We start from the raw sequence: 17547 nt of genomic DNA, 5'->3' as shown, positions 1-17547 counted from the left end.
CCCACATCCCCCGAGAGATGTAGTAGTGTGCTAAGAGGCAAGCGCTACCACTCCTGCTCATCCTGGCCCTGCTGCGCCTACCACTGGTAGCGCTGCTGCGGAGGTGGGAGAGGCTCACACCACTGCAGCTGTGCTCACCAGCTGTGAGCCCGGAGTCTGGAGCCATCAGCTGAGCAGTGCTCCCACTGTGGGAGTGTACTGACCACTAGGGGACAGCTCCTGCATTGAGCGTCTGCCCCTGGTGGTCAGTGTGTGTCATAGCAACCGGTCAAACTGTTGACTGGTCAAACAGTTGACCAGTCGCTTAGGGTTTTATATATGTAGATTTTACAATCAAGTGAAACTGGCAATCTTTTTCTGCCCCAGAATGGATGTGTTCACGGACTTGCATGCACACACACAGGCACACACTCACATCCACCTCACAGAGAGCACATCTGATAAAGACTCATAACACTGAACACACCTCTCATCTACAGCAGCGGTGGGGAACCTTTATTCCACCAAGAGCCATTGGGATATTTATAACAGTATTCGCTAATGTAATTCACTTAATATAAATTTATGTTGTTATAAAAAACATTCCAAGATTTATTGAATTTTGAGCCCTGCCTGTGGTTGCCTTGGCAGGGCAAAACCAAATGATTTCCTGGGCTGTCCTTATATGGCCCTTGGGCCAGATGTTCCCCATCCCTATCTATAGGCAAACCACTCACCGAATCACTGATGGAAAACTAGACGTTCTATATGTTGCATATTTGAACTATTTTCATTTTTTTTTCTATAAAGATGTTTCCATGTTTGGTTTCAAAATATATCTTCTACAATTAATCATTATTTATGGATAGGGCCAGTTAAGGCTCTGAAAGCTAATGAGATCGATTCCCATATAGAATCTGCAATACAATTAATTCATTAATCATGACAGTCTTAGACTACATATTTCTATAAAAGGTATTCCAATTCAGGCTTCAAAGAATACATCAGCTTTTATTAATCTTCAAGAAACTTACCTTATTTGGAGAATATTCACTCCCATTACTCTGTGATGTTATATTATTTTGCACCTTAAAGAAAAACAAAAATGCATGGTATGTTTCATTAGACTATAAAATTATGGAGGCAAGAACTATGTCTTTCTTACTTCCATCTTATCCCTGGCACATAGGCACTCAATGATTATATACTGAATTAATTAATTCGTGTGTTAAGTACCTAAGTAGGTTTTACTTACATTTTCTAAAAACATGCAGCTATATTCACAGAAAAATACATCTAAGGTATCACATAAAGTAAGCAAAAGAATTTGCCAGAGCAAAGACGCCAGCCCAAACCACCTGTGAAGGTCAGCCACCTGGAGGCTTCCACCCCCATCTTAACTACAGGTTTTTAGAAATGGTTCAAGGCGGTAGTTCCCAAATATACAGAATCTCATTGGGAGTTTTTCATACTGCCAGGATCCCAAACTACCTGGGAAACTCTTATGCTGTCAATTCAACATCAGTTTGCTTTCACAACAAAAGCTTACTTTACTCAGATCTACCTTCTTTATATGGTAATCAAAAACCCCACTGATGCACCTCAATAAAAAATTTGGTGATGGCTAATATCAATATCTTCCATAGAGACTACACCAAATTAGTATACATTTAAGATATCTTTTCATAGTCCTTTGTTGAGGAGTGAGTGCTATTAAAAAATATTCCCAACTTTGACAAATACAAGAATAAAACATATTTTTAGAATAAATCATCATTAATTTTCCTACCCAATTAAGTGGATTTATTAGAATTGTTCAAAGTAACTTTGGGTTTGATTCTCTCCATAAGCAACTCCTTCCTCTAATTTTTCCTATTGTTCCACCCCCCAATTCAATATTATTTCTGTATATAAGAATGTTATTTGCAATTCTTTCTGAATGGATGTCAATGCTATTCAAACAAGATATGGACAATTTTCTAAAGTATATTCATGGTGAGATAAGATGTGCTGCCAATTATAAACCACTTCATAATCTTAGCCTCACCTATCTAACTGGCACCACCCACTCCTCATTGTCCTGTATCCACCATGGCTATGCTGCCTCTTTCAGCACAGCCTCCTGGGACCAAATTCAAACCCAACTGCTCCCCAGATCTAGGTTACTTTCTTCTCCTTAAACTCCATCCCTTCCCCCACCCCCCAGACCACCTAGAACACTGAGGATTACAAATCATCTCGTAGTCTTCTCTAAATTGTGTCAATATACAAGGCTTCTTTCCTCCACAATTTTTAACATGCCTTAAAGTAAGGGCAACTTCATATCCTTCATATAGAAGTCCTTGACAACAAAAGCAAGGCTGAATCCAGCACAGTACTCAACAAATACTAATTCATTCAAGATTATGCTAAAGATATTGCTTTATTCCTGAATGAGATGGAAGAGAGAATATAAAAATAGCCAACTCATGAATGAAGATCACATTTAAGTTCTGCACAATCATTAGCACTAGCTAATCCACTAATTTCTTTTTTTTTCCCCTCCTCTTTGTGACTTCCATTTTCCATCAGAACCAGCTAATACACCTTCCCGTTTTTAAAATCATGGAGATATGTCTGTCACAAACACAGAATTGCCCTAGAAAGGGAAGAAAATTAACAACAATTTCTTATACCAAACGAACCCTCATTCAACCAAAAACAATGTAAATTAACACAAACAATGTAAATCAGAGATGGAGTGGGGATAATTTTTTTTCTAGAGGTTTTGTGTATTCCTGGTAACTCCTAAAACCAAGTACAGAGGTGGGCCTCTATGTTACTTGAGTCAACAGTGGGTTTGCAGCAGGATACTAACATGGCTTCCAAATACCTCTTCACTGACTGCTCATTGGTTACAAAGATAAAATAGAACAGAAATTATACAGTGAAGTCCCCTTGACTGGGCGATCGAATTAGCATCACCACTGAGGCCCAGATGGACACAGTGTGCCCCCAAATGCGATACCGTCAGAACACAACATCTCCTAAAAAAGGAGAAACTTAATCTAATCATGAAGAAATATAAAGGACCTTTGTTCCTCAAAATAAGGGGCATCCTATTAAAAAAAAAATGAGGAAGGCTATATTCTTCAAAATGTCAAGGTCATAAAAATCAAAGAAAGCTTTTGGAAATGTTCCAGAATAAGGAAAACTATAGATACCTGACAACTATCTGCCTCTAGACTGAATACTACACTGGAGGGGGGAAAATCCACTATGAATGACATTAGATCAGCCTAAATATTTGGAAAATGGATGGTAGATTAACATTTATCTAAAGTTGATAACTGTAGTTATTATATAAGACAAAATCCCTATTCTTAGAAAACATACACTGAAATGTTTAGTAATAAGGAACTAAGACGTATACAACTTACCCTCAAATTTTCAAAAAAAGAGCAATGTATGTGAAGACAGAGACAGAGAATAAATAAGACTGCAAATGTGGTAAAATGTTAACCACAGGTAAATCTGGGTAAAAGGTTGTAGGTTTTTGTAACCTTTTGTAGAATCTGTAATTTCTCCCCAAACTTTAATAAGGTTACAGTATTTCCAAATAAGCAGCTTGAAAGAAAAAAAGAAAGGAAGGAAGGAAGGAAGGAAGGAAGGAAGGAAGGAAGGAAGGAAGGAAGGAAGGAAGGAAGGAAGGAAGGAAGGAAGGGAAAAGTGGTGCCCTAGCCAGGTAGGCTTAGCTAGTTGGATTGTCGTTCACCAAAAAGGTTGCAGGTTGGATCTCAGTCGGGGCATACGGGAGACAACCGATCCATGTTTCTCTCTCTCTCTCTTCCTCTCTCTCTCAGATCAATAAAAACATCCTTGGGTGAGGATTAAAATACACACACACACACACACACACACACACACACACACAGGCACACACACACAGGCACACACACACACAGGCACACACACACACAGGCACACACACACACACACACTGGGCAGCATGTCTTGAAAGGAGCTTGATGAAATGGGCCCAGGGCAGCTTCCTGACGCTGCACTATTGGGTAATTCTATGAGCCTCCACTCAAGGAAGGAGGTGATACAGTGATTCTGTCTAAGGACCATGCCAGGAACAATATACAGTAGTGGAGTAACAGTACCAGCTACCATTTAGGTGTCCTGGGCTGTAAAACAATCCCAGTTTACAGAAAATGAAGGTGAAGATTAGAGAAGTTACACATAGTCGCCCCTAGTCAGCAAGTCTTTGATATGTAACTGAAACAACATAATTCTAAGTCACCGTGCTTAACAATGAAACCATAGGCTCTGGCTCTGGGAACATAGCTGTTTCAACCGCAGTTCTCTTCCCCCTTATTTAACACAGATCCGTAGCTAGTTGAGAGTGTGAAAGTGCTTTACTACAGTACCTGTTCAGACACCTCAGGGGACATAAATCAGTTTGTACCACAATTAGCCATCCTAAACCCATTCACTGAAAAGGGATGAAATAGGTTGTAACCTGTTTCACTCTCGAGTCACCTCTCTCAACTGTTTCTCCCTCTCTAGGACTGTTTCTTTGATACCTTCTAGGCCAGTGGTTCTCAACCTCCTGGCCCTTTAAATACAGTTCCTCATGTTGTGACCCAACCATAAAATTGCTTCCGTTGCTACTTCATAACTGTAATGTTGCTACTGTTATGAATCGTAATATAAATATCTGATATGCAGGATGGTCTTAGGCGACCTCTGTGAAAGGGTCGTTCGACCGCCAAAGGGGTAGCGACCCACAGGTTGAGAACCGCTGTTCTAGGCTCATCTCTAGTTTTCTGTCAAAACTGCTTTATTCAACAACCCAATTTCACCCAATGTAACTTTACTCTTACTCTGTCTGCAAACATCCCTACCACTTTCGCTTTGCTATGTTCTTTTTTTTATTGTTTAAAGTATTACAGATAGTATTACATATGTCTCTCCCCTCCCCCCCCCCCCCCCGCCCAATTGACCTTCCCCCAGCCTCCCCTACCCCCGGCACATGCCCTCACCCATCCCCCCCACAAAGTCTTGTGTCCATTGGTTATGCTATGTTCTTTTAATCCTCCTAGGACATAGGCATTTCCCAAATCATATTCTTGTTTTTCAAGTCCATTCTAGCTAATTTGCATCTGGCCAGTTCATAGGTTTCATTCGTGGCTCTAAAATCTACATTGACTGGTCCTACTTCCAGTTTCTGACACAGAGCAGGTTCCCTATGGATCTTAGTTGCTGTCGCCTGACTGAGCAAGAGTGACACACACAAAAATTTAGAGAATTTCATGGAAACCTTATCTCTAATGGAAGGTGAAGTATAATAGATAAACAGGAAAACTAAAGAGGGTAAAAAAAAATTGAAAACCAGATCTTGAACTAGTCTGCCTTAGGAATGTTCTACCCCAGGACCAATCTTCACAGAAGGTGGCAGCCACCATTCTATGGCAGAACACTGCACGCAGCTCTGCTGAACCCAAGAGCAGCCTTACCTCACACACCGGAGATGGCTCCAGCTGCATTTGACCACTGTAGGTATGAGGAGGGAAAAAGATATAAAGTGGAATTTAAAGCACACATACTTCAATGTAAAAAGAGAAAACATTGAATTTAAAAAGTTCAACATACTTCAGTGCAGAATCTTGTAATTCTAAGGCTTCTGCTGATTCCTTTGGATAAAAGTTTACCACATTTTTCTCTGTTATATCGGTGCTTAATCTAAAGAGTGGGGGGGGGGGGGAAGATGTTAGCAACTTATTAAAACTTTAATAATCCTACTGCTTTTGGTCATATTTAGTTTAAAATTTTAATATATTAAAAATTATGTTTACCATTAGGACTAAGTAATGAAAGGTTTATGGTAAAAATTTCAAACTACATGGTATGTTCCAATCATGTGCCAAATTTAATATAATTTTCTGACTGCTCTTTGTCAAAATTCAACTTATTCGCAATATACCAGTAATTTCTGATAGTCATAATATTCATAGGTAGTACACAATAAATTTTATTCTAGAATTTGATTAAGTTACAGAAGCAAGTAAAGTTGCTAAGGATTCTGTATTATGGTATATGTACAAAGGGCCCTTAGTTTTAAAAGGAAGATCCCTCTGATCTACACTAATACCCTCATTAAAAATAAAAGAATTCATAAGCAATTTGATATGCATTTTTTATTTTTGAAAAGGCCTTAGTTTCTGAATTTCTTCAATTTTAAAACCAGAAATTTCTGTAAGTTATATAAAACTTACAAAGCTATCTTAAAAGGTAGGAATGAGTTCATAGTATAGATGCCTATTAAAAATGCTATAAAATCAACAATCAGAAGTCCTTAAGAAAAGAAACCAAGATAAAGGCAAAATAGAATAATAACTTACAAAAGTCTCAATCTATGAAATACGAGCTAAAGAAAAAAATGCAATATAAAGTTTTTGTTACTAATATTCAGTCCCAAGCGGCTAGAAATAAATGACCTCTTGAAGTGTCCTCTTTTTATCTAGATCACAGAAGCATTATTATAAAGTTAGAATTATCTTTATAATTATTTCAGGATGAACAATAAAGATCTAAAGCAGCCAAAGTAGTGAATTATTTGAGGGAGGAAATGAAATCCATGTAACACTGTACAACATAATATAATTTTAAAATATCACCCATAAAGATGCAAATCAACTATCACTTGGAAGTTTGCTCCTACAATTAGGCAAACACTCCCCATTCCCACTTGCTCAACATCCTTGGTAACTCATTGCCTCAGACATTTCCAAGCCGGACAGGAAGAATCCCACAATTCTCAGTTCATCCCACTTCTCATGAAGGATGGCAAAATTGAGGTCAAGAAAGGAATCTACTCCCTCTCTCCAGGTCACTTGGATCTTACTCCTGGGTTCCAGTCTCATATTCCCATGCCACTGCTATTTCCACCTAAATAGACTGCTCTTTTTTGCTTTGGGCTCATATATCAATCAATCTAGAACTTGTAATAAAATTTCATTGGGAGAGTGATACAAGATGTAAAAGGTAGAAGTATGAAAACAGTATAAAGTGTGAGCCTGTGAGCCCAGTGTGGCCTTCTCTGTCACGTCCTGTCTTCAATGCTCTGTCCTGGGCTCACATTCCCTTCCCATCCATTTCCTGCCCTGGAGAACCTCATCCTCTTACGCGGTTTCTGTTACTTCAGCACCTTGTGAAAATGACTTTCCAATCTAACTCTCAAAGTCCCAGAACTAAATATCTAGCAGCTGAATGTACATCGCCACATTGCTGATTGGGTATTATTCAGCACATCTTAAGCTGACCTCAACATCCTCTTCAAACCTGCTGTCCCTCCTGATTCCCCATCTCAGAAATGCCAGGGGCTCAGCTCTAAAACATCTTGGACCGTTCCCTCCCGGCCTTCTCACCACCCACTTCATGTAATCATCAAAGAACTACAATAGTACTTACCACTGACTACGTATAATATATACAAGTATTAAAAGTCTTTAGAAACACCTGCAAAAAAATCTCCATCATAATATACTTCCAGTTTTAATTTTTTCTTAGCTTCTTACACATTTGAAACCTAATTCTATTTATATTATTAGGATGAAACTTTAAGCATTTTATATACTTTTTTAAAATTAGCATTACATAGTGAGCATTCTAATACTGGAAACTTTAATAAACATTTTATTGGATACATAATATCCCACCTTATTAATAACCAAAATATATTTCCTTTTTTCCAAATATTTGCTATTAAAATACCTCCCCCCTCACAATCTTTGCTCAAATCCTTTAGCCCCTTAGGATAAATTTTTAGAATTCTTTTAAATAAATGGTTTCTATATTTTTTAAACCACAACTACATACTACTAGGATGCCTTCTGGAATGGTTTTGCCAATTTACCTTCCCACCAGTAGTTTATAGTTTATATATTACTTCAAGTCCTCACAACCCTAAAAAGTAAGTACTTGTAACACACAACACACACACACACACACACTCTTTTGTCCGTTTCCTACCTTCTAATTACCTTAGTTTAGGATACGAAACTCAGCTCTCTAAAGAGCATGCCTTGATCAGGCACTTAATAAAAAGCTAAGCCTGAAACAATGATTAGAAAGAATTAGCAACATGAATAACCATATTTTTTATCCATCATTATCTTCCCTGCACATAATAAAATAAAGTCTCAGCTCCGCAACAGCATTCAAAGTCAACCCCTGCCCCACTCCAAATGTCCCCCAGGTGATTCTCAGTGCTGGCTGTACATCAGAGGCACCAGCATTACTTTTATAAAGTGGAAATGGCCAGAACCCAAACTCACAAGTAATGTCAAGGGTGTCTCTTTTGAAAGTTCCACAAGTGATACTGAAGCATGGCCAGGGTGGAGATCATCTTACCTGCCTGAGGTTTTTAAAACTTGCTCCTTTCTTTTTGACCTCTTTAACTTTGCCCAAGCTTTTAATTCAATCTAGAATTTGCTTTCTCCTTGAAATTGCTAGTTACTAAAGGTTAATATCCAAACTTTTAGGAAGGCTGGTCTAGCTAACTCCCTTTTTTCATCTGGTGTCAAGTGACACTCTATCAATTTTAAAACAAGTTAATCAGTTACATTTACAATAACTACTCAAGGCAATCTCCATCTACTATAGTTTAAGTTCATCTTTATATCCCTCAAGATGCACACTGTAGTTCTCCCTATGCTCTAAGCACTCAATTAATATCTGTAGAATCAAAATGCTTTCCAATCAACAGCTAAAGATTTTCAGTCATACTCAATCTGACCCATCACTATTTTTTCAAGGCCTGACAACACTGGTGGTGTACACTCACTAACCACCTTTTCCTAAGTTCCCAGAACCTAGCTGAAATCAGCGTGGTGTGATTTCCACATTTACCACATTACAAAACCACATCATTTTCATATTTAAATTCCCAGGACCCCTGAAGAGTTTACCAGGAATAGGCTTTGGATCTATTTCTCTAATGACAAGGTAGTTATTACCTGATACCATGTATATTGTCTTACTGAAAAATATTTTGTCAATAGGAATTTCATTATCCTTAACTAAGTAACCAAAAAATTAATCTAATGCATGTAGTAGTTATTCACAATAGCTAATCTGATTTAAAAATCACCTTGTAGCTCAGCCGGGTGTAGCTCAGCATTAGAGTGTTGACCTAGGAACCAAGAGGTCACCGGTTCGATTCTCGGTCAGGGCATATGCCCAGATTGTGGGCTCGATCCCCAGTTGGGGGTGCGCAGGAGGCAGCCAATCAATGATTCTCTCTCATCATTGATGGTTCTATCTCTCTCTCCCTCTCCCTTCCTCTCTGAAATCAATAAAAATATATTTTAAAAAAAACTTCAAAAAAATCACCTTGTGGGCATAGGTTAACGCCGGAGTTTGCTGCCTTGAACAACTACTTCAAAAGTGAAACTAAAAGACAGAACGGACATCACCCAGAACCACAGGAACGCTGGCTGAGTGGAAGTCCTACAACTAGGAGGAAAGAGAAACACATACGGACACTCAGAGGAGGCGCAGTGCTGAAGTCAAATTCTGAGGTGCAGAGTGCGCGGAGCGGGCTGGCGGTGGAGGGCGCGATTGGCGTTTTCAATTGGGAGGGAGTCGCAGACTCTGAGCTCCAGATACGGGCGAGTCTTTAGGAACCCAGACTCAAACGGGAGAAGTGGGACTGTCTGGCTTCGGTCAGAGCAAGTGCAGCTTTCTCTCCGAGGTTTGCAGCGGTTGCTGGGACTCAGAGAGGCAGAGCCCTTGGGGACAGGACTGAGAGCCGCCATAACTGCTCTCTCCAGCCCACCCTGTTGATCCTGTGCGACCCGCCCCGCCCAAGCCCTGCACAGAGGCATTTGCCGGATAGCCTCAGGCAAAGGCTAGATTAGCACCTCCCTAGAGGACAGAAGTTCTCTCACTGCAGACACAGCTGATTCTCACAGCCACTTGGCCTGGAGGTCAAACCCTCCCTGGTATTAGCTACAACAATCAAGGCTTAACTACAAGACTGCGCACAAAGACCACTAGGGGGTGCACCAAGGAAGCATAACAAAATGCGGAGACAAAGAAACAGGACAAAATTGTCAATGGAAGATATAGAGTTCAGAACCACACTTTTAAGGTCTCTCAAGAACTGTTTAGAAGCCGCCGATAAACTTAATGAGATCTACAAGAAAACTAATGAGACCCTCGATGTTATGATGGGGAACCAACTAGAAATTAAGCATACACGGACTGAAATAACGAATATTATACAGACTCCCGACAGCAGACCAGAGGAGCGCAAGAATCAAGTCAATGATTTGAAATGCGAGGAAGCAAAAAACACCCAACCGGAGGGGTGGAATGAAAAAAGAATCCAAAAATGCGAGGATAGTGTAAGGAGCCTCTGGGACAGCTTCAAGCGTACCAACATCAGAATTATAGGGGTGCCAGAAGATGAGAGAGAGCAAGAAATTGAAAACCTATTTGAAGAAATAATGACAGAAAACTTCCCCCACCTGGTGAAAGAAATGGACTTACAGGTCCAAGAAGCACAGAGAACCCCAAACAAAAGGAATCCAAAGAGGTCCACACCAAGACACATCATAATTAAAATGCCAAGAGCAAAAGACAAAGAGAGAATCTTAAAAGCAGCAAGAGAAAGAAACTCAGTTACCTACAAGGGAATACCCATACGACTGTCAGCTGATTTCTCAACAGAAACTTTGCAGGCCAGAAGGGAGTGGCAAGAAATATTCAAAGTGATGAATATCAAGAACCTACAACCAAGATTACTTTATCCAGCAAAGTTATCATTCAGAATTGAAGGTCAGATAAAGAGCTTCACAGATAAGGAAAAGCTAAAGGAGTTCATCACCACCAAACCAGGATTATATGAAAAGCTGAAAGGTATCCTTTAAGAAGAGGAAGAGGAAGAAAAAGGTAAAGATACAAATTATGAACAACAAATATGCATCTATCAACAAGTGAATCTAAGAATCAAGTGAATAAATAATCTGATGAACAGAATGAACTGGTGATTATAATAGAATCAGGGACATAGAAAGGGAATGGACTGACTATTCTTGGGGCGGGGAAAAGGGGTGTGGGAGATGCGGGAAGAGACTGGACAAAAAATCGTGCACCTATGGATGAGGACAGTGGGTGGGGAGTGAGGGCGGAGGGTGGGGTGGGAACTGGGAGGAGGGGAGTTACAGGGGGAAAAAAGAGGAACAAATGTAATAATCTGAACAATAAAGATTTAATTTTAAAAAAAAGTTTAAAAAAAAATCACCTTGTAACCCAAATCTTTAGAAATATATTATTTAATTAACATATATTTGCCATGATCAAATAAATATGGTAGTACTACTTGGCATAATGATTCTTCCCTTTTTGGGAAATCCCCCTTGTAGTTTTATAAACAGGAATTACCATATTTCTGTTTTCTCTCTCTTTTTTTAATCCTCACTCAAGGACATTTTTCCATTAATTTTTAGAGGGTCAAGAGAGAAGGAAAGACAAAGAAATATCGATGTGAGAGAAACACATTGATTGGTTGCTTCCTGCAGGAGCCCTGACCAGGGCCAGTGGTGGGGAGGAGCCTCCAACTGAGGTATGTGCCCTTGACCGGAATCGAACCTGGGACCCTTTGGTCCGCAGGCCGATGCTCTACCCACTGAGCCAAACCAGCTAAGGCCATACTTCTGTTTTCTAAGAATTATACCAAAGATTCCCATATGAATTTCAGGAAGAGTGAATAAATTTCAGTGAAGGGTGGAGAAAGGGGGAACTGGTTTCAATCCCTATAGAAGTTTGACTCTTATTTATGGATCTTGGGAAAACAAGCACTTAGAATGGCTTCTTTATTAGTGGTTAGACAGAGCCCATACTGTGAATATAACTATCTTTATAAAGTGAGATAATGTGTTCCATGAATTAGTATGTATTATTTGCACATGAAGCCTGGGCCAAAGAAAGATATGCATACCTGTTGGGATCTTGCAGCAAATCTACTGCTTCTCTCAGCTGTTCAATCATCGCTGTAGTAATTTCCTGGTCTTTAGATGAACTTGTTCAGCAGCATGAAACCAGGCATGAGAATGAAAACCATCACAGAATATGAATATCATCTAAGTTCTTAAGAGCAAAATTACAAAAATCCATCTAACATATAAAAACTGATTTTGACCTGTCTCTCTGTGACCTTTGGCAAAATAATCTCTCTGTGCCTCAGTTTTGTCCTCTGTGAAATGGGGAACAACAAATAGAACTTAATAGGATTGTTGTAAAGGTGAAATGGGGTACCTAAAGGTGAAGTGAGGTATTTAGGATAGTGCCTGGCATGTGGTATTTAATAAATGCTAACTATTACAATTATTAAACTTAGGATCAGGGCCCTGGATTTTCTCAGATCTTAAAACTGAAGAGCCTGGGTAAAGAAAGGGGACCAGGGCTACTTTAGGTCCAGCTGTCAGCTCCTTCATACAAATGGAAGGAAGCTAGATTCTTCACTTTAGAAGTCCTATCTATTTCTCTGAATCACACATTTCTACCTCTAGTCTCAAATCTGATAAAACTTGGGGCCAAGAAAAAGGTATGACCTTGCACTGTATTGTCCTAACACGGTGACAATAAGCATTAGACAGAGGAAAACTGGCTACTTCTTATCAATATCTTTGGGTAAGAAAATCAGCTACCCAAAGAAAAGCAGACCAGAATTCTAATCACGACAGGGCTTCCATTCTGCTTAAAGCATGCAATTTACAGGATAGTGGCTCATAACTAGGCCCTCGGTACTCACATTCCCTCGGGCTGCCAGTGTATATCCTCTTCTATCCGTAACAGTTCTTCACAGTCTTCTGCCCTATCCTGTGGAAAGAACACATGGGTTTTCTGATAGCCACTGGCCATCAACAGTCAATAATCAAACGCTGACCAAGCCCATGTTCACGGCAGTACTATTCACAATAGGTAAAATGTGAAAACAACCCAAGTGTCCCACAATGAATGAATGAATAAACAAAATGTGGTCAATACATACAATGGAATATCATTCAACCTTAAAAAGGAAAGAAATCCGAGACCTGTTACAAAGCGGAGGAATCTTCAGGACATTGTGCTAAGTGAAATAAGTCAGTCACAAAAAACATACTATATGATTCCACTTTTATGAGGTACCTAGAATAGTCAAATTTATAAAGATAGAAAATAGAATGGCAATTGCCAGTGGCTTGGGAAGGGGAAGGTTTGGGGAGGTAGTATTTAATGGGTGAAGTGTTTCAGTTTTACAAGATGAAAAGAGTTCTGGAGATGGATGGTGGTGATGGCTGCACAATAACATGAATGTGCTTAACATCACTGAATTTTACACTTAAAAAATGTCTAGGATGATAAGTTTATGTTATATTTATTTTACCATAATTAAAGATAAAATTTTAAAAAAGAAAACCTAGAATAGGACCACAATACTTGTTAACTTACTGTCAAAAATTTAAAACATAATTCCTTACTGCTGTCTTAGCACCTCCTGATGTCCAAAGATTCTTCTGTTGGGCTTGTCAGTCACATGAGAATGCATTCTGGCATTTGTAAGAGGAGAAAGGTGTGTGTGTGTTTCGGAAAAAATAATGTATAAAATATTTAACAACAGAAAATGCCTCAAATGACATCTAATAGGCTTCATATATGCAACATCCAGATTTCACTGAAATTTCTGCCCCCCCACCTCCCTGATTATTTTCTCAAAGAAACATTGGTGGGAGTATTGGAAAGGTGTGTCCCACTGTTGGAACTTCCAGATGCTTCTTTCTACTTTCTTCTCTGACACAGAGAAATGCTACTCTTGCTCAGCCAACAGCTAGAACAGAAGCCACCCTGAATGAGTGTGTTTCTCTGACAAGGGAGGAACAACAACCAAAAGGACTGTTTCCTGCTTCAAGGTTCTGACACGTCGTTAACTCAGGCCCAGCCAATTCTCCAGATGTGTCACTGAGAGCGAGTCTTCTTCCAAAGAGGTGGCTTGCCACCTGATGCCAGTCTCTGGCTTGAAAAATACTCAGACATTTTCTATATTGACTATACTTTCAGTGCATAATAAAGTCAACATATAAATTATTGTGCCACACTATCCAAATGATAGTGAAATTCATGGGAGAAAATACACTACCATACATGACCAAGAAAACATGTTCATATCTTTTCTTGTTGGGCTTCAACTACAAGAGCCATGGGTATTTCCTTCTAATTTTAAGTTTCATAATAAAAAGTAGCCAATAGTATGAAATATTGGTTTTCCTTGTAGTATGCAAAATAGGTCTTACTGGGTTTCTTTTGCTAAGTTAGACAGTTACATAGTTGATCTTAATTATTTGCAAATTCCATATTTATAAATTTGCCTACTCAATAAAATTTACTTGTAACCCTGAAATCAATACTCGTGGTGCTTTAGAGTTATTCGCAGGCATGCTGAGAACTGTGAAAAATCCTGAGTTCCCGACATGCACAGTTCCAGCTGACAATGAGCAAGGAAACCCTCTACCTTCTTGTTTCAAGGTGTCATAGTGTAAACAAGTGTCCTTTAGAGTATAGTTTGTGCAACATTTTCACATTTTTGTGCTTTTTTGGGGGTGATTTCACTGTATACAATGCCCCCAAGCAAGTTGCTGAAGTGTGGTCTAATGTTCCTAAGCACAAATAGGCTGTGATGTCCTTTAACAGAGAAAACATGTTAGACAAACTTCATTTAGCCATGAGTTGGTGGTGTGGGCTGCAAGTTCAATGTTAATTAATCAACAAAACTTATTAAATAAAGTGTTTTTAAATAGAAACACACATAAATACAATAAAATCCATTAAACACAATAAGCGAGGTTATGTATTGAACATTTGACAGGGAACCTAACCCTGTATTTATACTTTGGAGCAATGGCTCAGTATTTGATAATTCAGTGTTTGAGGTGACTTTATACAACAAAGCTACCGAGAATAATGAGGATCAACTGTAGTTACAAAAACAAAAGATGCTAATTCAGTGAAGGAGAGAAAACAGGGTTATATAAAACACAACTCTGGCTCCTCAAGGACTGAGTGGTCGGCACATTGTTGGCTGTCATGTACACTCTCACAGGTTTTTAAAGGGATGCAAGTCAAGGCTGAAAGAGGGCTGGTTTTCAATGTATGACTTTTCATTGTAGATTTAGTTTTATTTTACTAGTAGTAGTTCTTTGCTCACGTTTTCAAGAGAAGCCTCTTGCAGGAGCGGACATTTGCAGAATAGGTTTCTATATCCCTATTTACTCCCCTAGACTCTACCCTCAGGGTCCATTCTGTAGAGCAGCCATTTCCACAAAGCCCTTTGCTTCCTAAAATCTCTGAATCTAGGGAAATTTGCTTTTGTGAAACAAAATGCTTTATTTTATTAACTGCTTTGATTGTTTTCCTTCAGAGTTTCCATTTTTACTTTAGATTTTCAACTTAAGATAAACTCTTCATAAAATAAAGATGAAAGCCCACTTTTCCATATTTTATGACAGGCTTATTCCAGAGCTAATAGATAGGGGTCAAATCTGGGAGAGCCTTGTGAAAACTACTGGCCTCAGAGCAATATCATTAGATTTGCACTGTAGGAGAATGGCTGGTGGCAGAACAAGTGTGTGCGCACACGTATGTGCATGCAGGAGGCAGGACGGTGAGTGAGAAGTTTGGGTAGGTGGGACTCTTGCAGTCATCAGAATTAGAAATGATAAAACTTAACTAAAGCAACATCAATAGAGGTAGAGGGCACAAATGAGGCAGTGGCTGTGAGATATTTTGAAACAAGAATTGATGGTTTAGATATAAAGAGTTAAGTATTTCTGTGTTTCATCCTTCTACAGGCATACCTCGTTTCATTGCATGTCACTGTATTGAACTTTGCAGATATTGGATTTTTTTTAACAAATCGAAGATAAGACTCTCCACTAGGAAAAAGATTATGACATACTGAAGGCTCAGATGATGGTTACAACTTTTTAGCAATAATGTATTTTTAAATTAATGTATATACATTTTTTTCAAAACAATGCTATTGCAAACTTAATAGACTACAGTATAGGGTAAGCATACTTTTTATATGCACTAGAAAACCACAAAATTCATGTGACTCACTTTATTAAATTATTTGCTTTATTGCAGTGGTCTGGAACCAAACCCACAATATCTCTGAGGTATGCCTGTATATAACTTCTTAAAATCATCTTAGTTTCTACAAATGTAAGTACTATGTCAGGTTCTTTATTTTTGTCTTGAGAGCATAAAGACCTCTTGAGTACACCAGGGTACTTACTATACGGTGTAAATTCACAATTTTCCTCACAGTTCCCTTGGAGGTGATGGCCACAGACATTAGTTTAGACAGACTCCAGCCATCCTAACACAATTCTCAGGAAATAAGGATGTGCTCTTAGAGACCCCATGCTTGGCTTTAGCACATTAACTCAAAGACCACTATCTCTCAGAAGCCACAACAAATCTGAATTTTACCAAATGAATCATCCTTGCATTCTTCAGTGCCACAACCTGAACCAAAAAAACTGGCAGAAACATACCAAGGCACTTAATCATGTCTCCAAGTGAAACCTTAACTACCAGCTTCAGTAAAAGGCTAGTTTTCCTCTCTTCTTTTTGCCGCCACTATAATGAAGCTTAGCAACTTCATCCAACCTTTCAACACCTCACTGTAACTACAACGGTTCTTGAACAAGTGTCCTCAGAGTGAACTCCCAAAAAGGGAAGACATTCATTTCCAGATCCTGAAAGTCTCCATTTTTCTCTTTATACTGTGGACATACTCCCAATAAAAGTATTCACCTAGAATACATTGAAGAGAATGTTATATTTGTCTAGTTTGCCTTTTACTGAATGGTAATGGGTAACTCAGATATTTGCTAATGGATACAATGCACTGAATAGTGGCAAGATGAGTAATTTCTGAATTCAAAAGAAAACCATATACATATGCCAACAAATGAAAAGGTATGTATGGGAGGGACTGGCTCCTAATGTCAGAAAATCAATACTGAGACCCTGGTGGGGTAGCTCAGTTGGTTAGAGCATCTCAATGTGACAAGATTGAGGGTTCGATTCTCAGTCAGGACACTACAGGAATGCAGAAAACAACCAATGAATGCATAAACAAGCGGAACAATAAATTGGTGTCTCTCTCTCTCCTCTTCTCCCTTTAAAATCAATCAATTTTACAAAAAAAGAAAAATATGCTGAGCTTTGAGAAGATGTTATAAAGGTGGCAGTAAGATGACATTTAAGGTGATGCATTGGTAACCTTGAATCAAACAGAAGTAAATAAATAAAAAAATTAGTTGATCCTCAACTTGCCTTAATATAATTTATAAATTCCGAGTGGAGAACATCTGTTCCATGGGTAAATTGGTCTCTTTCTTCTCCAGAGTTGTCATTGTCACCAAGGGAAGGCTTTGATCGAAATTCCTGACGAAAGTCCCCTATTAGAAAAAAATAGACAGACAGAAAGCATGATTTCACAAACTGATGAACAAAGTACAGATTACCCTG

At 38.9% G+C, this 17547-nt stretch overlaps 1 protein-coding gene across 7 annotated transcripts in view; it reads right to left on the bottom strand.

Moving 5' to 3' along the window:
• Positions 1-17547, bottom strand: part of LRCH1 (leucine rich repeats and calponin homology domain containing 1) — a 259657-nt gene that overhangs the window by 42817 nt on the left and 199293 nt on the right. For all 7 annotated transcript variants that reach the window (XR_004966388.1, XM_036301739.1, XM_036301742.1 and 4 more), the window contains exons 9-14: positions 17353-17477; positions 12782-12849; positions 11969-12049; positions 5617-5706; positions 5481-5517; positions 1014-1067 (exon numbers count right to left, since the gene is read on the bottom strand). Coding sequence is in view for 6 of the 7 variants with exons in the window: in XM_036301739.1 (XP_036157632.1) it covers positions 1014-1067; positions 5481-5517; positions 5617-5706; positions 11969-12049; positions 12782-12849; positions 17353-17477 (455 nt within the window). In the remaining variant the exon portion in view is untranslated. The remainder of the gene's footprint in view (positions 1-1013; positions 1068-5480; positions 5518-5616; positions 5707-11968; positions 12050-12781; positions 12850-17352; positions 17478-17547) is intronic.

The sequence above is a fragment of the Myotis myotis genome, unplaced genomic scaffold (assembly GCF_014108235.1).
Source record: "Myotis myotis isolate mMyoMyo1 unplaced genomic scaffold, mMyoMyo1.p scaffold_m19_p_3, whole genome shotgun sequence".
Classification (NCBI taxonomy): Eukaryota; Metazoa; Chordata; class Mammalia; order Chiroptera; family Vespertilionidae; genus Myotis; species Myotis myotis.
The sequence above is the reverse complement of the archived record's forward strand: the minus strand, read 5'-3'. Positions and strand labels throughout refer to the sequence as shown.